At 51.1% G+C, this 16,573-nt stretch overlaps 5 protein-coding genes across 5 annotated transcripts; 2 read left to right on the top strand and 3 right to left on the bottom strand.

The window, feature by feature from the left end:
- Positions 1-3,205: 3,205 nt before the first annotated feature.
- CGGC5_v013680 (uncharacterized protein) lies at positions 3,206-3,776 on the bottom strand (the record flags this gene model as incomplete). The annotated part of the gene is made up of 3 exons (XM_066152961.1): positions 3,206-3,279; positions 3,405-3,490; positions 3,547-3,776. The coding sequence occupies 3 exons, from the start codon at positions 3,774-3,776 to the stop codon at positions 3,206-3,208; spliced, it is 390 nt and encodes a 129-aa protein (XP_066007610.1).
- Positions 3,777-8,356: 4,580 nt separating this feature from the next.
- Positions 8,357-10,029, top strand: CGGC5_v013681 (uncharacterized protein; the record flags this gene model as incomplete). Its single annotated transcript, XM_032036808.1, has 6 exons — positions 8,357-8,470; positions 8,642-8,801; positions 8,853-9,013; positions 9,084-9,324; positions 9,457-9,542; positions 9,592-10,029. The coding sequence occupies 6 exons, from the start codon at positions 8,357-8,359 to the stop codon at positions 10,027-10,029; spliced, it is 1,200 nt and encodes a 399-aa protein (XP_031892681.1).
- A 582-nt stretch (positions 10,030-10,611) lies between these two features.
- Positions 10,612-11,843, bottom strand: CGGC5_v013682 (uncharacterized protein; the record flags this gene model as incomplete). The annotated part of the gene is made up of 3 exons (XM_032036822.2): positions 10,612-10,883; positions 10,943-11,328; positions 11,398-11,843. The coding sequence occupies 3 exons, from the start codon at positions 11,841-11,843 to the stop codon at positions 10,612-10,614; spliced, it is 1,104 nt and encodes a 367-aa protein (XP_031892458.2).
- A 370-nt stretch (positions 11,844-12,213) lies between these two features.
- Positions 12,214-12,877, top strand: acyP (Acylphosphatase; the record flags this gene model as incomplete). The annotated part of the gene is made up of 5 exons (XM_032036833.1): positions 12,214-12,225; positions 12,284-12,317; positions 12,432-12,444; positions 12,557-12,626; positions 12,728-12,877. 5 exons carry the CDS (start codon positions 12,214-12,216, stop codon positions 12,875-12,877), a joined length of 279 nt encoding a protein of 92 aa, XP_031892405.1.
- Positions 12,878-13,255: 378 nt separating this feature from the next.
- prp16 (Pre-mRNA-splicing factor ATP-dependent RNA helicase prp16) lies at positions 13,256-16,210 on the bottom strand (the record flags this gene model as incomplete). The annotated part of the gene is made up of 1 exon (XM_032036845.1): positions 13,256-16,210. The coding sequence occupies one exon, from the start codon at positions 16,208-16,210 to the stop codon at positions 13,256-13,258; it is 2,955 nt and encodes a 984-aa protein (XP_031892402.1).
- Positions 16,211-16,573: the final 363 nt, after the last annotated feature.

Raw genomic sequence — 16,573 nt, forward strand, 5'->3', positions numbered from 1 at the left:
GCGTACCTCGAGGGGGTTGATCAACGAGGAGCTGTGACAAGTTTGTTTGGGATCCTGCGGATGCGTCGCCTTGATTGGAGAAGGAGCTTCGGATACCGCTGGCCACATAAGATCCGAGGTCGCCCTCCCATCGACTCGACTTGCCAGAAATCAGGATGGCAGCTATTCTCCAGTAAGGCCCATGAAGTCAAACTGAAGGCTGACGACACAGCTCTTCGGAGTGATGCTGTCGTTGTGCACCTCATGCAAGATTGACAGCCGGCTGCAGCGGCTCAAGACGGTTCCGGAGTTCCCCCCTGACGCTGGGAGGGATGACCCATTGTAGCATATATCCAGCGAACCATCTGAACTGAAGGCAAAGACTGTCTCTGACAGCGGATGGAAAAGACTGCCCACTCCTTCGAGAAGCCAAATCAGTTAAAACAAGTGGTTTTTGCTGCGTGTCTGCGGCAAAGAAGGTTGGTGATGCTGAGGCTGAGGAAATCTCCGAAAGCAGAGCTTGATCCGCTTTCGTGCAATTGAATCTTAATTCACTAGGTCAAGAGATATAGAATGTTTGCTGACAGCGAGTGATCGACTGTCGTCAACATGACGGAGCACTGGTGCTTCAGTGAGAATAGACTAAGGTAGAGCCACTGGGATTCATTCCAGTCAAGTCGAGGATATCCTGTCGTGCCTCAACTTGCTCAGAGATAGGGGGAAAAGGGGCTCAGGAGGCTACGCGTACGTGCAAGCCGTCAGCGCACCGGCGCTGTGAGTTGCGCGGAGATAGAGGGCCGTGATCGCTAATGGCTTGAAGGTGGACGCTCCGACTTAGGATCTCAGCGCTGATATCCCTGGAGCTTCGCCGAGTGGACGGTGAAGGGATGGGAATGGAGATGGAGAGGCTCTGGCAACAGTGGCAGTGGCAGTCGGAGTCACCGACGAGACAGAACTGGTTGGCCGCCATGTCTCGGAAGGCAGGGAGCCAGGAGCGAGTTCGAGCGGCCTTCGGGCGTTTGCCGCTTCGATAGGCCCAGTCGTACGAAAGTACTAGGTGTATTCAGAAAACGACGCGTGCATGTGACAGAGCTTTGGGTACGGAGCGTCCCCCGGCCTCAGCTTATACTGCGTTGCTCAGTGTGTTTTTTCTCGTGTGCTGTTGGTAATAAAGCTGGTGTAGGAACGAACGGCACTGCAGAGAGGCACAGACCTGCGGCCGGTTGCTGAGTGGGCCGCCGCCGAGTGTGCCGATGTCAAGAAAGAATTGGCACAGGCTCAGTTTTTTTCCGGGTTAGAAGCGTAGCGCGGGTGAATGAATCGAAGTGCGAGTATTAGTGCGTTGAAGACTCGTTCAATGGAGGGGGCCAAGCCGTGTTATGAAGCCTCGATTTTCCTTTCATTAGATTGCTGCTGCAAGGTGTTTCTGACTGTCTCCATTCCCAAACGAAGTGCCGTTCCCCCTTCTGACCGGAGCAGTTTCCTCATTCGCCCTCACTTGCGGATCAGCGTGCAGTTGAGATGGAGGAAAGGCACCAGGCGTGGGAGTTCTCGAAGTACCGAAAAGCTTTGTGAAGGTACCTCCCCATTGGAGCTAAGGTAGGCTCGGTTGCTCGTGGTAAAGATGCGCTAGAACCCTTGGGGGAGCTTTATCGTCGAAGCTGCCCTGGCTTCTGGTTGGTGGCTTGCTTATCAGCACTAGAGCTCATGTCCTGGGAGCTTATCCCCCACACCCTCCGGTCAGCGGGCAGCTGGAACACATAGCCGTATCGCGATGCGCTCATGAGGATAGCGCCGGAAGCTCAGGGCGGACGGTGAAAAGGAAGCTGACAGACGCCAGGAAATTGGTAGCCGTCACCGCCTCGTCTTGCCTCGCCCCGATCGAGGTGCGGTCACTGTGTCGACACTTTTCCTGCAAAGAGACCTTGGGGTTCCCTGGACCCCTTCGGTATGTGAGAGACCGACGGCGAGGCGCTCGTTCAGGTACTAAGCTTCGTTGCCAGCTGCCAGCTCCTGTGGGGGAGGCGTTGGTATAGCGTTCCGTGGGCCGTCACGAGATGGATCCCCCGATTTGGCCCGAAGCTGAGAGTGGACGAGGGCGCCTGCATTATACCGGTGTTTATGCATTAAGCCATGATCCAAGTCTCCTGGACGAGTCGTCAAGTCGGGTCCGACTGCGCTCAAAAACACACCACACCGTCTCCGGTCTTCCTGTAGACAAATAAGACGTGAATAAAAACAATAAGGAAAAACACAGAGGTAGCATGTAGTGCATACCCAGACAGGGTGATGTCAGTTCTTCTTGTACCTGGTGCTCCGAGAGGCGATAGATACCCGCTTTATCTGCGAGTGTTGTCTGCCCTTTGCCAGTCAGCCAGGGGTCCAGGGGCATTGGTGGCGAGGAAGGCGAAAATCGCAACATGCAATTGGCTGGAAAAGGTCCTCGGAGCAGCTTCTTCTGTGTTTTTGTTGCTCGAGGTGACCGACATGCGAGCGGCTCAGGAGTGAGCTGAGACGCTGAGACAAGGCTTGTTGACTCGAAGTCAATGATGGAGACAAGGTACCGACATCTGAACAAGGCTGCGTGGCTCGGACAGTGGACTGAGCTTACGGGAGCACACTTTTTGTGTTTTTCTTTCTTTCAACAGTCGCCTCGGTGAATAGCCGTGGTTTCGGATTGTCGTTGAACAAGTTAGCCTCTGGGTTAATTTCAAAAGAGGTTGGCTTGAAGGAGAACGAAGAAAGTGGAGCGGGCGAAGGTGTACCTATTTTTTTTTCCTCCTTCGATCTGGTACCCGCCCATGCTCTGGAGTCCGGCGCCTTTGAAGGGTGCAGACAAGTTTTTTTTTTTTTTTTTTTTCCTTCCATCTTGTCTCCTTCGGCCGCGTAGGAATACAATCTGCCGACTGCTGATAGGCCGAGGTGAAGGTTGGAGGCGAGGAACTGGAGGGTCCTCGCGCCGAAAGTGGGGACCTTCCCTGACAGAAAAGAGACGTACCTCCCTTACCTTCACCATGCTATCCTGGGCCGGTGCACCTCGGGGCGTGGAGGGTGGATCGTGGAGCACGAGGAAAGCACTTTTTACCTTACCTTACCTGAGGTTGCGACAGAGCAAGGAAGGAGGAGGAAGGTGATGCAGCTGTACTTGATAGGCAGGTACCTACCTCCTCTCTCCGGTCTAGGTCTTCCACGGGGGACAGGAAAAAAAAAACTGAATGTGGGCATCTTAGCTGGACAGACCGGGGCCAGAAGAAGGCAGGTTGACGTGCTGAAGAGCCTTGGACATGGAGCCCTGCATGCCTTCGAGCAAGAGAGACACAGGAAAAAAAAAAAAAAAAGAAAAAAAAAAAAAAGGACGACCCAAAAAAAAACCCTTGAAGCAGCTGTCTGTGGTAGCCCACTCAATCCAGGCAAAGCACACTCACACCCTCTCCCCGCCCACGCCGCACCGTCTTCCTCCCCGCTGTGGAACAGACGATTCGGCGCCAACGTCGGGGGGACCCATTCCCCACTGCAGCAGCATGCCTCAGAGGCGCTGCAGGCGCTGAGGTGCAGCTAGAGACATACCACACACCGCAGACCGACGTGCAGCAGCGCAGTGCAGCAGCAGCAGTAGAGGCAACAGCTCCCAGGTTCACACCTTGTTGAAGAAGCTTTCCTGGGCCCTTGTCGTGGTCTTGGTGACTCTCTGTGCCCGATGCCGACCCGACGTTGCCAACCTCCTCCTCGTCCTTCCTCTCGTCCTCAATGCCCAACGCCTTTCGCAGCCATGCTGTTCCTTGCCGGAGCATGTTCATCGCTTTTACACCGGAGATTTGGTCTGGACCGCTTCATTTGGACTGCGTCAATGCTGTCATCAGGAGGTGCGACTTACGTCTGCCAGCCAAGAATAGCTTGCCCAGGTAACCTAAGCTTGACAAGCAAACCTCTTGAGCAACCACCCGTATCTACAGCGGCACCGCGACACAGCCTAACCTACTGAGGTATAATATATAGCAAGGTATAGATATAGAAAAGGACTAAGTAACCTTAATAGATATAACCTAAGGTATAAATATAGAAGTATTATACTTAGTATTAAAAAGTATAGAAGTTTTAAAAAAGATAAAAAATAAAGTAAATAAAGTATAATAACTTTTCTTTATAGTAACTTTAGTTACTAAAGTTATAGAAACTTTACTTTATATAAAGAAAGTAGTAATAAAATAAATAACTAATATTTTATATCTATTAAATAATAAGAGAGTAAACTAATAACTTAATAACTGCAAAGGGTTAGTAGGAGCAATGTTGCAACTCGTACTTCCTTTCTCAAATGAGAATCCTCAGATGAGGAAGGAAGGTTTCTTGTTCATCTCAGCTGCATCTACATGTCCTTTTATCTTCGACCCTGATATCCTATCCCTTGATATCCTATCCCTTGATATCCTATCCCTTGATATCCTATCCCTTGATATCCTATCCCTTGATGTCTTACTCCAGTGCCGAACATAGCCGAGAGCATCCCATGTGACAGGCCTAGCCTGTTACAATAACTTTAATAATAACTTTAACTTAGAAAGTATTAGTATAGGTATAAGCGTATTTAGAGGCGTAGTATATACGCCTATATAGTATAAGGTTATAAAGGGGCTTATATTATAACAAAAAGTAATAATCTTAAGTATTTATAAGTATTTAATTAGATAGATAATAATAAGGGAAGTAATATATTATAATAATTCTTATTAATATAGTTAGTAAGTTATATCCTCTAGTAGGGAAAAATAAGAGGAAAAATAACTTAAAATATAGCTTACTAAACTACTAATTATATAAGGTACTTATATAACTAAATATATTATATAATTAATATTAACGTGGTTGATAAGCGAGTCGATCAGACAAGCGAGTCGATCAGACAAGCGAGTCGATCACGTTATAGTTATAAGTTATAATAAACAGAGTATTTTTATATAAGGTTTTACACTTTAAACTTTATTAGTTTATTTTATATAGAATATTAGAGTAAGTTAAGCGTTATTATTATTCTTATATTATTATTCTTATTATAAAAGAATGTTATATATTAATAGAAAGTATTGTACATACTAACTTTTTAATAACTATTAAAAGTATATAAAAGTAATAGTTAAGAAGAGTATAAAAGTTCTTTATAAATATTACTAAGTTTAATACTAAAAATATTATTATTATATTTATTTTTAGTATCTACTTCTAGAAGTAAGTTAAACTATAGTTAATAAGTTTATAAATAAAAGTTTTATATTATACTTATAAGAAATATTAATAAAAAATAATAAATTAAATAGAGTAAGATCTTATTTTAGTTCTCTAAGATAATAAGTATACTATTTATAGAGCTACTTTATTAAGAACTTTATTAATTACTTAGATAGTATAAAAAAGGTAAGATAAAGAGTTAAGGGATAAAGTAATATACTAAGACTAACATAAGAGAAATTTAAACAAATAATAAGCTACTCATACCCTAGAGTAGGGGGAGGGTACGACCTGACCTGCTTCTACTGCGAATCTGCTAAGCATGTACATACCTTACCCGTCAGCTGGGATGTCAACGTGACGAATAGCGGGGATCCAGTAGCAGACCCATCTGGCTGAGGCCAGGGCCATCGCTAAAAGGCCTTGTCACATTGACGCGGTTCCAGTTCCGCAGAAGGCGAGCTGGGTATGCTACGCCGTACGTACTTTTACACTTGCACAGAGCTTGGAAGCAACACAGCAAGTCAACAGCAGCAGCATGGCATGAGAAGCAAAGGCTTTGAGTCTTGAATCAAGCTTCTAGAAAGATACTTGCACATACCGACTCATTCAGATGGATTGAATGTGTTGCAGATTGAACACGGACAGGTCGAGAAGGCTGCAGGACATAGGTAGGTATCCGTCGAAGACCCAAGTCAAGAGCTCCCATGCACCAGCTCACTCTTTGGTGCGGTCTCTCTCTCAACCACTCGCAAGCTCCGAAAAGAAGAGCAACAGAGAAAGAGAGAAAAAAAAAAAAAAAAGAGCCCACTTTACTACCACACCCCTCCCCTCCTTTCCCCTCCTCCGCCCTCGTGCTTCCCTGTCGTGCTCCTTCCGATCCTCCTCACTTCAACTGCCTCTCTCCACTCGTCTTGACTTGAATCTTGCTTTTGCAGCCACGCCCCCCTTTCTCATGAGGTACCTGGGCTCTTCATCATCCTCTCCCACTGTCTTCTGCTTCCTTTAACCCTTGAATCAACCAACCCAACCCACCAGACGTGCTCCGGCCTCGATCGAGTCATTCACGTTGCCAATCGTCTTGGACCAATGACCAGCATTTTGTCTCGTCGGCGGGTCAATTTGCCGACCAGCTTTTTTCTTCTCCTCCTGCTGGCAGCTCCTCCTCTAGCTACCGCACTCTCCTCCAAGAGGTACCGACCGTACGAATAGCACTGCAAGAGTACCAACCTCCAGAGCTTGCGGATTGCTTAATTGCCATTGGCAGAGCTATTGGGGGACTTTACGATGCGGCCCTTGTGTGTTCGTACCCCCGCGAGGCACCTACTCTGTGTAAGGTAAGGTGCCTTAGGTACCTAGGCGATTACATGGAAGGTAAGCACCAAGCAACCGGGCAGGGAAGCTCTCATTCTAAGGTAGGTAGGTAGCTGGTGGAGGTACGGGCGCCGAAGCATCGAAGCACCACTGCGACGATTGATGGCTGCAATGCTTTGCTTTTCCATGCTAGCAGGATAACCAACTTTTCCCATGGCCCCGTCACTCGGTTGCCGCCATTCTTGGCCAAGTCAGGCACCTCGTCGTGTCATAATTTTCCAAACAAAGAAGGGAGGCGGCACGACTGACTCGATGGAAACAAGTTGCAACCCGTCTCTCGGTCAATCAGTCTCGCCTTTCTCCTTGTCTCCTGGAGGAAACAGTCTGGCCAACCACTCGGCGACTGGCCGAGCATTGTATCGCATCGCGGTGTTGTGCGAGAAAGCGGCAGGCGAAGGGAGGCTCTTTATTGGCGATGGCGATGCAATGGATGGTCAAGCTTCGGAATAGCACGCTGCTTGGCCCGCCACTTACACCGCTGCGTCACCGTTGCTTTCACTTACATGCCTACCTAACCTCAGGGAAGCCTCCCTTCTGGTGCTATCCACTTGTGCTCTTCCACTTGCCAGTGACATTAACGCCGCCTTCCACAGGCCGACTCAAAACCACCCTCCTATTCGTGGTCTGCCTGACTGACCTCACACACCGAACCTTGCGACGACAGAAACTACTGAGTTACCTCATTAGCTTGTCAGCTGTTCAAATCGCTCCCAAAACCAAGCGCGTCCTTGCTTCCCTCCTTGTACCTGTTCCCGGCACCCCTCGTCCCCGTCTGCTTAGTCCCAGCCGATATTGGCCATTTTCCTTACCCACCCCATCTCCCCGAAGCCAAGTGCAATAACAAGCAGCCGTAGCCGCAGCCGCAGCCCGCAGCTGCAGGAGCAGCACAGGCAAAGAAGATTGGGAACAGGTGCAGACGAGTACAGCAAAGCACAGCACAGCAATTCAGGTTCCTCACTTGGAGGACGGGGTCCAATGGTTGAGCAGCCAAAGAGCTCCCAACCTCGAATACCTTGCCTACCAAACTACCGCGTATGCCACAGCTGCGCCGGCTGTTGCTCCTCTTCTGTTGATCGGTTTGTCGCCCTGCTGTTTTAAGGTCCAAGGCAACCAACCAAGCGACCGACCGGCAAGGCAAGGGCTTGCTGGATCCAAGCTCCCTCCTTGCTCTCACACCTTGCTTCCCACACTGGACTCCCATATCCGTACCTCTGTGCTGGGTATCCATCCGTACTGCTGGGCTGGGCTACGGAGAAGGGCGCAGAGCAAGGTAAAAGGTAAGGTAATTGGCCCTGGGCCTGGTTACTCTACAGCACCTCAGGTAAGGTACCTGACGGATACTGCGTGCGCATACCCACCAGACCGAGCCACGCCCCTAGCCTGTCCCGTACTGCGTACCTCTCTCTAGGTATCCTCCCCCCTCCCCTCCCCCCATTACCGCTACTTACTGCTTTCGGTCAACGTCCCTTCTACCCCCCAAAAGCAGGTTCTCTTCCTCTCTTCCATCCTCGACCTCCCCGTCCTTTCCCTCCCCTCCATTACACCTTATCCTTCGAAACACTCTTTGTAACACACCAGACAGAGACGGAGAGGAGAGCTTCCAAAGCTCCAACACTTGTTGACTGAACTTCGCAGCTTCTTTTGCATCGCCAAATGCTAGAGCCTCACCAGATCCAGTAACAGTCAATTGGCCTCGCTTCGCGACACACTACGCACGCACTTATCGCACCTCACCCCGCTCAGTATCGATACCAGCCCTCGCGCGCATGGTGGGGTCAAGATGCCGCCCAGATCTTCTCTCACGTCTTCCTTCTCAATCACCGACTCCAACAATGAAGTCGTGTGTCCTCTGAGAAACCAAGATGGCTCCAGCTGCAGAAAGCGCTGCATCGGTGTAAGTCTGGCCACATAGGAATGAATCCCTCCTCCAACGGCGCCGTCGACCGTTGCGCCCTGGATTCCACCCCCAACTGCGACGACAGTGCAGAGCTTTGATTACGCCCCCCAAAACCCACCCGACCGAGAGAAAAGAGAGAGCTCTTCTGACAAAGTCGGCGCACCACAGGAAAAACGATACCGATCCATGCAAGAGCACATTCGAAGAGCACATCCCGAACACTACATCTCGAAGCTTCCAGCGACCGAGGAGAGCTTCCTGCTCATGATCAACACCCCGCCGTCCGAACGCCCTCCCATCCAGCCAAATGCGACCTCAGTGCCTCAGGGTTCGTCCCTCTCAATCCAGGGCTTCCCCCCAAAGATTGACCATCTTCAAGGCTTCAACCATGACCGGCACATGTACGACAACAGCAACCCGGGCACGCCCCGAACGCTGGACGATCATGCCGTGGGCTCGCTGCTCCCTGCTGCTAGTGCCGCGGCGGCACTGGCGCAATTGCACGGTCACAAGGTCGAACCTGAGTGGGAGTCCGAAGTAGTAAGTCGAGAAATCTACCCACTGCCACTTACAAGCACCAACAGAGCGCTAAACGACCGTCTCTCATCAGGATTGGCATTCCGACACCGAGGGGCGGCGGATACCCAGGACATCAATTGAACTGCCACCAATCCATCTATCTAATAGCGACATCACCAGCGAACCATTTCCAGCCATGAACTCGAGCAGGCCAAGGGACATTTTGCCATCGATTCTTGCAAATTCGCCCCCTGGACGCTCGTCAACCCTACCGCCCATTCAGCGCCCTCCTGGACCTACTCGACCCAGGAAACAGTCCGTCACCAAGAGAGGTAGAGAAGCACACCACAAGAAACAAAAATCTCGCGGGTCCGCAGCGGACTGGTTACGACGCATCCAAAACGACGAACGGCTTAGACCAGGTAATAATGACCGTAAGGCGTTATCGGCTGAACCTTCTGCAGACTATGGAAAAAGATGGGAAGATCTCATCGATGCTGCCGACCAAGCTGCTTCTGCTGCTGGTGACATCGATGAGGATCGAACTCCTGTAAGATGTCTGATGTTTATTCGTTCGACGCTAGCTGACCATCCCTCAGGTACCCCAATCACCAGTCTCTATCCACAGAGCTTCACTTCCCCCCTTCCAGCACCATAATTTCCAGGCGGCACACGCAGCACAAAGCTACCAAGCTTCGCCGCTCCAACAGGCCTTAACCCCACCATCCTACAACCAGGACACGATTGACCCATTCCCGTCGGTTGAAAGCGGTGAAAGCGGGGAGAACTTCCACATTGAGTCGAGAGGCCTATCAGACTCATCACCGAGTTATTCCTCGCAAAACACTCAGATCTACTGCGCAGCCTGTCAGAGCGTCTCACTGCTGAAGGTCTCGTATGCCTGCACAGAATGCATTTGCGGCCTGTGTCAGGCTTGCGTCGATGTCCTCATGGCAGAGCAAGGAGCTCGGCGCAAGTGCCCTCGCTGCGCAACAATCGGCGGACGGTTCAAGCCGTTCCAGCTTGACATCCGGTGATATCGTGGCCCCGTCGGTGGCCAAGTCTACACCACCACATGAATTTGCACTTGGGAATCTACGTTCTGCATCTGATATCACAACGGCGTCATGGGAAATAAGTGGCATGCATACACGGCATTGAGGCATGAGGATGAACGGCATTAATACCCCGGCGTTGCAAAGTCGCGAGAGCTTAGAAAGACCAGAGAGCTTTTGACGAGCCGGCTTCAAACATTCTTTACATTCTTATAGGGCCTAGCTACTTTCGACAGTCATGTGGGTGTGTGTGGGTCGAAGGCGTCTGTTTATGATCTGGCATGATCTATCACAACTTCCTTTTCCTTCTGGGTCTTATCAGGGATATCAAAATGGCTGCCTTACAGGTTCTTGGGTTGGCTTGCACGTCGTCATGATCTTTTCTTTTTTTCTTCTTTTTTGTTATAGGGTTTGTTGTTTTCTCAGTTGGTATGGGAAATCTGACTTCAAGTACTCTGATTTGGTTTATAGATGCCAATCACTAAATACAATCATTCGCTAATAATGTTTCATTGTCGTGTGGGTATCGTATAGTGTAGTATGTTGGGACAATTTAGCTGTGCATCATCGCTTGCCCTCCTTCTCTTTTTTGAGTAGTAAGTCACGCATAGCAGCTCTGGAATTACGACTGCCGCCCAGCTTGGGGCCTTTGAGCACATCCTCATCCGCCTTCCGAGCACCTGCCCGAGCTGGCGGCGCGGCCGCCTTCTTTTTCTGCTGTCGCTGCACCATGGCATCCATGAACTCGCGCCGGAATTCCTCGGCGATGCGATCGTCTGCGTCGCCATCGCCCTCATACTGAGGTTGTTGCGTAGCAGGCACATCATAGACATCGACTGGATTGTTAGCTTTTGCTGCTGCATACCCGGAAAAGACTGGACAAGGAACTACTCACGTTTGTTCTCGCGCAGGATCTCTTCCACGAGCTGATCACGCTTGACGTCGTCGCTCCCGCGACGGTTCCTGGGTCGCCAGGGCTTGCCGTCTCGGCCAAGCCTCGGCTTCTTTGCCTTGCGCGGTCCGCCTTCGGGCTCCTCGTCAGGTACAGACTCGCCCAACAGACGTCGGGCGGCCTTTTCGGTCATGGCCTGGTTGCGGGCGCGGACCTCGTCGCCCAGATCGACCTCCATGAGCTTCCCTTGCATGATGGGATGTGCCTTTTTGTCGTTCCCCGCGACGGGTGCCGGGGCGGTGGAGGAAAGCGACGATGAGGTATGTGTTGTTGTCTCCGCGGAGGGGGAGGGGTTGCGGTTAGAGAGGTGGGATTCTATGTATTCCATCCTTGCTTGATCAGTCTCTGGGCAAAGGGCCTGGATGTACCGCAGCGGGTTGCTTGGTGGGAATACATACATGTGTTTGTTTACAATGGTGGTCGCCAGACCCGTCTGCGGGGCAAAGCGTTTTGCGATCAGGGGATCATCGTCAGGTTGTGATGTTGCGGGCACAAGAGCGCGGGATGGTGAGAGGTCTGCTGCGGGCGAGTCTTCTGAAGGGCCGGACGTCGCGCGGGCCGAGAACCCGACGCCGTTGAGACGTTTGCGCGCGCGGTGGCGCAATGTTGACGGGATGGCCTCAGTCGCTTCCTTATCTGAGATATCGAGTTCCGTCTTTGAGGATGCCGTCTCGGTCGGCTGCAAAGTCGGGTCCGTTGTCGTCGGCTTCGATTCAGCGGCGGCGGCGTTTGCTGTTTCTTCGGGGGATGCGGCGCGTTGGCGCAAGCCGGCTTTGCGCTTCTTGCCTGCGCGGAAGAGGACTGTTGGAGGGTCGGCTGCTGAGGACTCCATGGGGGAGGCCATTTTCCGAGCGATTCAAGAGAACCGGATGAGGTCTTTGGATGTGAAATCTGAGAATGAAGCGAGCTTTGTTGTGATTGTTGATGCGTGGACGAGGCAGAGATACAGTGGCGGAGAGAAACGAGGCGCAAGAGGGTTCACAAATTCGCTGGGGGTGATTGGCTCCGGACTTTAGCCGCCTAATTACTATCGATAACACATGGGGAACGGGCAGGCACAAGCAGGAATGCATGTCATCGGTACGTGATACAGACCCCACAGGAATGTCAAGCTTGAGAGAGCTCCGAGCTACTTTTGACCTACCTGTCTACAACCATTTCATTCGGAATTTTCTATGTCAAGACACACTCCAATATTTGAATAGAAGAGCATCATGGCTAAAAGAGTGAGTCGCCCGTCAGTGTCAGGCTCAATCTTATTTTGACATTTCTCCTTCTCTTCAGATATATTTTCTTGCACACGGCGGCGTGGTACAAGGTACGTCTTGACCCCTCCCCTTCCTCCACATGAGCTCCGAGCTATTATCGCGGTTCCTGGATAAGGAGGAAGCGAGCATCGTCGAAGCTCCATCGTCACTGACGTCACACGCAGGTGTCGGGTTTCGGTTCGTGATGAAAACCCCCCCAACATTTAACGTATTCCCAATTTTGGCGAAATCGACACCGATGACAAAGAATGCTTGAATGGCGAGACTGACTGTGCATACATGAAAACAGGTATTTTACGCAGAAGCGTGCAAGCGAGTATGGATTGACGGGATGGTGTCGTAACACGGATAACAATAAGGTAAGTCGAAATTTGCATCAATAGGCCGACGAGCACCAATCTTCTCTAGTAAACGGGAACATGATGTTCAAGTTTGAAGAGACTAACCATGCTGCCCGCAGGTCGAGGGCGAGGCGCAAGGCGAAGAAGACGCGCTGAAGAAGCTGTTGAAGGACCTTGACGACGGTCCAAGGTCGGCCAGGGTCGTCAAGCTTGACCACGAGGACCGTGACTTGGTCGACGGAGAAGAGGGCTTTCTGGTTCGGCGGTGAGGCGCTCATCCCTGAAAGCCGGTAACCCTCAGAAAACAGGCTGGACGAGGCATTCTCATAACATTCCTAGGAAAAAAACAGAAGTAACGAATATAGTTTTGCATACAATCTTGAAACAAAAAGCCACTTAGCCCGGCTATGCGATTCGCTCGAGATAATGATCCAATTGTGCAAAGAATCGTCAGTCATAACTCAGTCTGATAGTTTGGATATGTTCGCTACATTCAGCATGAAAAAGGAAATCGAACGACCAACTAGATATTCACTGACACCTATCAATCAAAGCAAAGAAAGTTCAGGAGAGCTCCGCAGACGTAAAATATTGGTCGTCAAGCTCCATTTCTATTGCTGGTATTTTCGCCCAAAAGTATTAACGCTCTAAACGCCTCTGCCTCTACGCTTAATAACGGGCTTTCTCACGGCCCCATGCGTGACAATCTTCTTCCCGTTGGTCGATGTACTCGTTACCTTCTTCTTCGTTGACCTCTCTGCTTCAGCTTCCAACCTCTGCTCCTCCCTCTTCTTGTCCTCGGCCATCTTTGCCTCGATTTCCATCTTGCGATTGAATTCAGTCTCCGTTAACCGCTTGTCCCGCACCGAGTACCCCTTTTCCTTGACTGAGTAGAACACACCGCCCAAATCAGCCAACCAGTGGGGGTCGACTGCGGTGACGGTCGACACATACACCTTCGACGTCAGGATGAGCTCGTGGTAGATGATGTAGTCTGGTGGGTGACCGGCGTACAGCGCCGAGGTTGGATGCAACTGAACGCCGAGGTTGGTGCGGAGGTTGATGTACTCGCCAGAGCCCTTGTACTTGGCCGCCTGATGATAGTAGCCGCTGCAGATGCACTTGCGGATGATGTCCCAATCCATACCGCAGCTGATCATTTCCATCTTTTGCATCTTCATAATGTCGAGGAGCTGGTCCCGAATCTCCTTGGCGCGACGGAGCGATTTGGGGTGAAGGAAGTGCTTGATACACCATCCGTCTGAGCATCCGTTCGACTTCCACGCCGAGTACACCTGCAAGTAGGTCAAGTGATCAGACTCGTGAACCCAGAACTTTTCTCGCTGTGTGTCTGCTTCTTCTTGGCGTTCTTTCGGGCGGTAGAAGACATTGGGAACAGACAGCATGGATACGATGGTGATCATCTCCTCGCTGCAACCGTATTCCTCAGCAGTGATGAGAAGCTTTGAAAGGGAAGGATCCATTGGAAACGCGCTCATCTTGCGGCCCAGTGGAGTGAGCTCGCCCAGGTTATCCAACGCGCCAAGGGCCCAGAGGTCGAACATGGACGTCGTGATAGTGTCCTGAGGCGGCGGATCCATGAAGTCAAAGTCTAGGAGATCCTTGACACCAAGCGACTTTAGCATGAGCACGGTATTGCTCAGATTCGTACGCTGGATCTCAGGAATGGTTTGCAGGTAAAGCTCTTCCTTGAATGCCTTCTCTGTGAAGAGACGAAACGCTTTGCCGGGGCCTGTTCTGCCTGCACGACCTGATCTTTGCGATGCGTTTGCCTGCGAGATCGGGGTGATTTGAAGGGTGTCCATGCCCATCTTCGGGTTGTACACCTTCATCTTGCTGTAACCTGCATCAACCACGTACTTGATACCATCGACAGTCAAACTCGTCTCGGCAATGTTGGTAGCCACGATACACTTGCGCACCCCAGGCGCTGCTCTGTCGAAGATCTTGGCTTGCAGATCTGCAGGCATTTGACTGTAGATCGGCAAAATACTGAGCTTGGGAGGATCGTTGAGTGCGTCCAGTCGTCGTTGAATAAGCTCGCAGGTGACCTCGATATCTTCTTGACCTGTCATGAAAACGAGAATATCTCCTTGATCCATCGATACATGAATCGCAAGAACCTGCTGAACTGCCTGGTCGACGTAATCTTCAACCGGTGACCTGTGAAACATGACATCGACAGGGAATGTTCTTCCAGGGATAATGAACTCTGGAGCTCCGCCGTAAAAGTCCGAGAAGCGTTTGGCATTCATCGTTGCAGAGGTGACGATGAGTTTCAGATCTCTCCGTCTCTGGAGAATCTTCTTGAACAGACCCATCAGGATGTCCGTATTCAGAGCGCGTTCGTGGGCTTCGTCCATGATAACGCAGGAGTACCTGTCAAGATCAGGCTCGTTGAGTGACTCTCGAAGCAGAACACCGTCAGTCATGTACTTGATGACGGTGTCTTTGCTAGTGCAATCTTCGAAACGAATCGCATAGCCCACGGTGCTGCCTAATTTGACCTCCATCTCTTCGGAGACACGTTTTGCGACACTCATCGCAGCGACACGTCTTGGCTGCGTGCAGCCGATCATGCCCGATTTGCCGAAGCCGTCCTCATGCAGGAATTGCGTCAACTGCGTCGTCTTGCCAGAACCCGTTTCGCCAACCACGATAATGACTTGGTTTTCTCGAATGACGCGCATCAAGTCTTCTCGAACAGCGAATGCGGGAAGATATTGTCTCTGCTCGCGCAACGTTTTGCTTCGGCTGAAGTCGCTGCTTCCGCCGTTCTCGTCCTTTTTCATGTGGTCGCTGAACTTGTTGCTGCTGCTATTGCCACCCTCCTCACCCTTGCCTTCGCCGCCCTTCTTGGCATCTTCCTCTGACGCAACTGGGAGAGCACTGTCGCCGTCGTCTTCCTTAACACCCATCAAGTTCCCCAACGCCGTGCCAGCCATGCTTGTCGCCTCCTGCGCTTGCCGCTGTCGTTCGCGCTGTTGCCGAGCCTCTTTGACCACCTTGCTTCCCTTGCGACTGAATACCGCCATGTCGCTCTGATAGTCGCGCACTGCGGGCACAGGCTCCAGCTGTTTTGTGAAGATTGTCCTGCCATCGAGGAACGGCGGCCTAAGGTCGTGGACCAGAAGATGAACTCGCGTGGTTTCCTCATCATCGAAGTCGGCTCCCATGTCTCTTCGCTGGGCAACTCCTGACACCAGCATCCGGTTCGTCTCCCAAGCGTCATTCTCCCTATTCCTCTGCTCCCTCCGAGCGTCGAATCTGCTCGTCATCTTCTCTACCTTGATCTCCTCTTGCTTCTGCGCCTCCCATGCCGAATAGTCCGCGAACGGATTGTGTGTGTCGTCGCCGAACACATGACCGCCAAATTCATCGCCCATGTACCAATCGCGATCCAGCGCCTTGGAGTCTTCGTCGGTCGGCGGTGGTACGTCGTTCACGTCCCTGGAAGGAGTCGACGCAGCGGCCGAGCGCGAGTCGCGAGGTGTTGAACGTCCTGAATCCTGGAACCTGCCTCCATCAAGCCTTCGGCGCTTGAAGCTTGGCGCCGCCGATCCATCTCTATTATCGTACATCTCGTCGTTGTCGGTGTCGTCGCGGGAAGGATGGATGATGCGAAGACGAAGACAGCAAGGTTGGTAACCATGTCACGAAGTAAACAAAGCCAGAGGTGGGTCTTGAATATGCAACTATCCGGCACATACCCTCCTAAGCGGTTGCCATCGGTCTGTCTACCGGATGTGCTTGAAGCTTGAACATATGACCCCGTACTACAAAAGAGATAATAAATAAGGAAAGTAATGGTTTCAATACGCTGCAGATGTCGCAAAGCTAGCAAGCTATGAACAGGCTTGTCCCGTGCAGATTCGTCCAGCAATGGTTGCATCGTTCGACAAAGTTCTTGCAGAGTGTTTTGTCGTTCCATCTTCGGCGGCAAG

Source organism: Colletotrichum fructicola (genome assembly GCF_000319635.2).
Source record: "Colletotrichum fructicola Nara gc5 chromosome Unknown KSG_Nara_v1_contig08, whole genome shotgun sequence".
Taxonomy (NCBI): domain Eukaryota; kingdom Fungi; phylum Ascomycota; class Sordariomycetes; order Glomerellales; family Glomerellaceae; genus Colletotrichum; species Colletotrichum fructicola.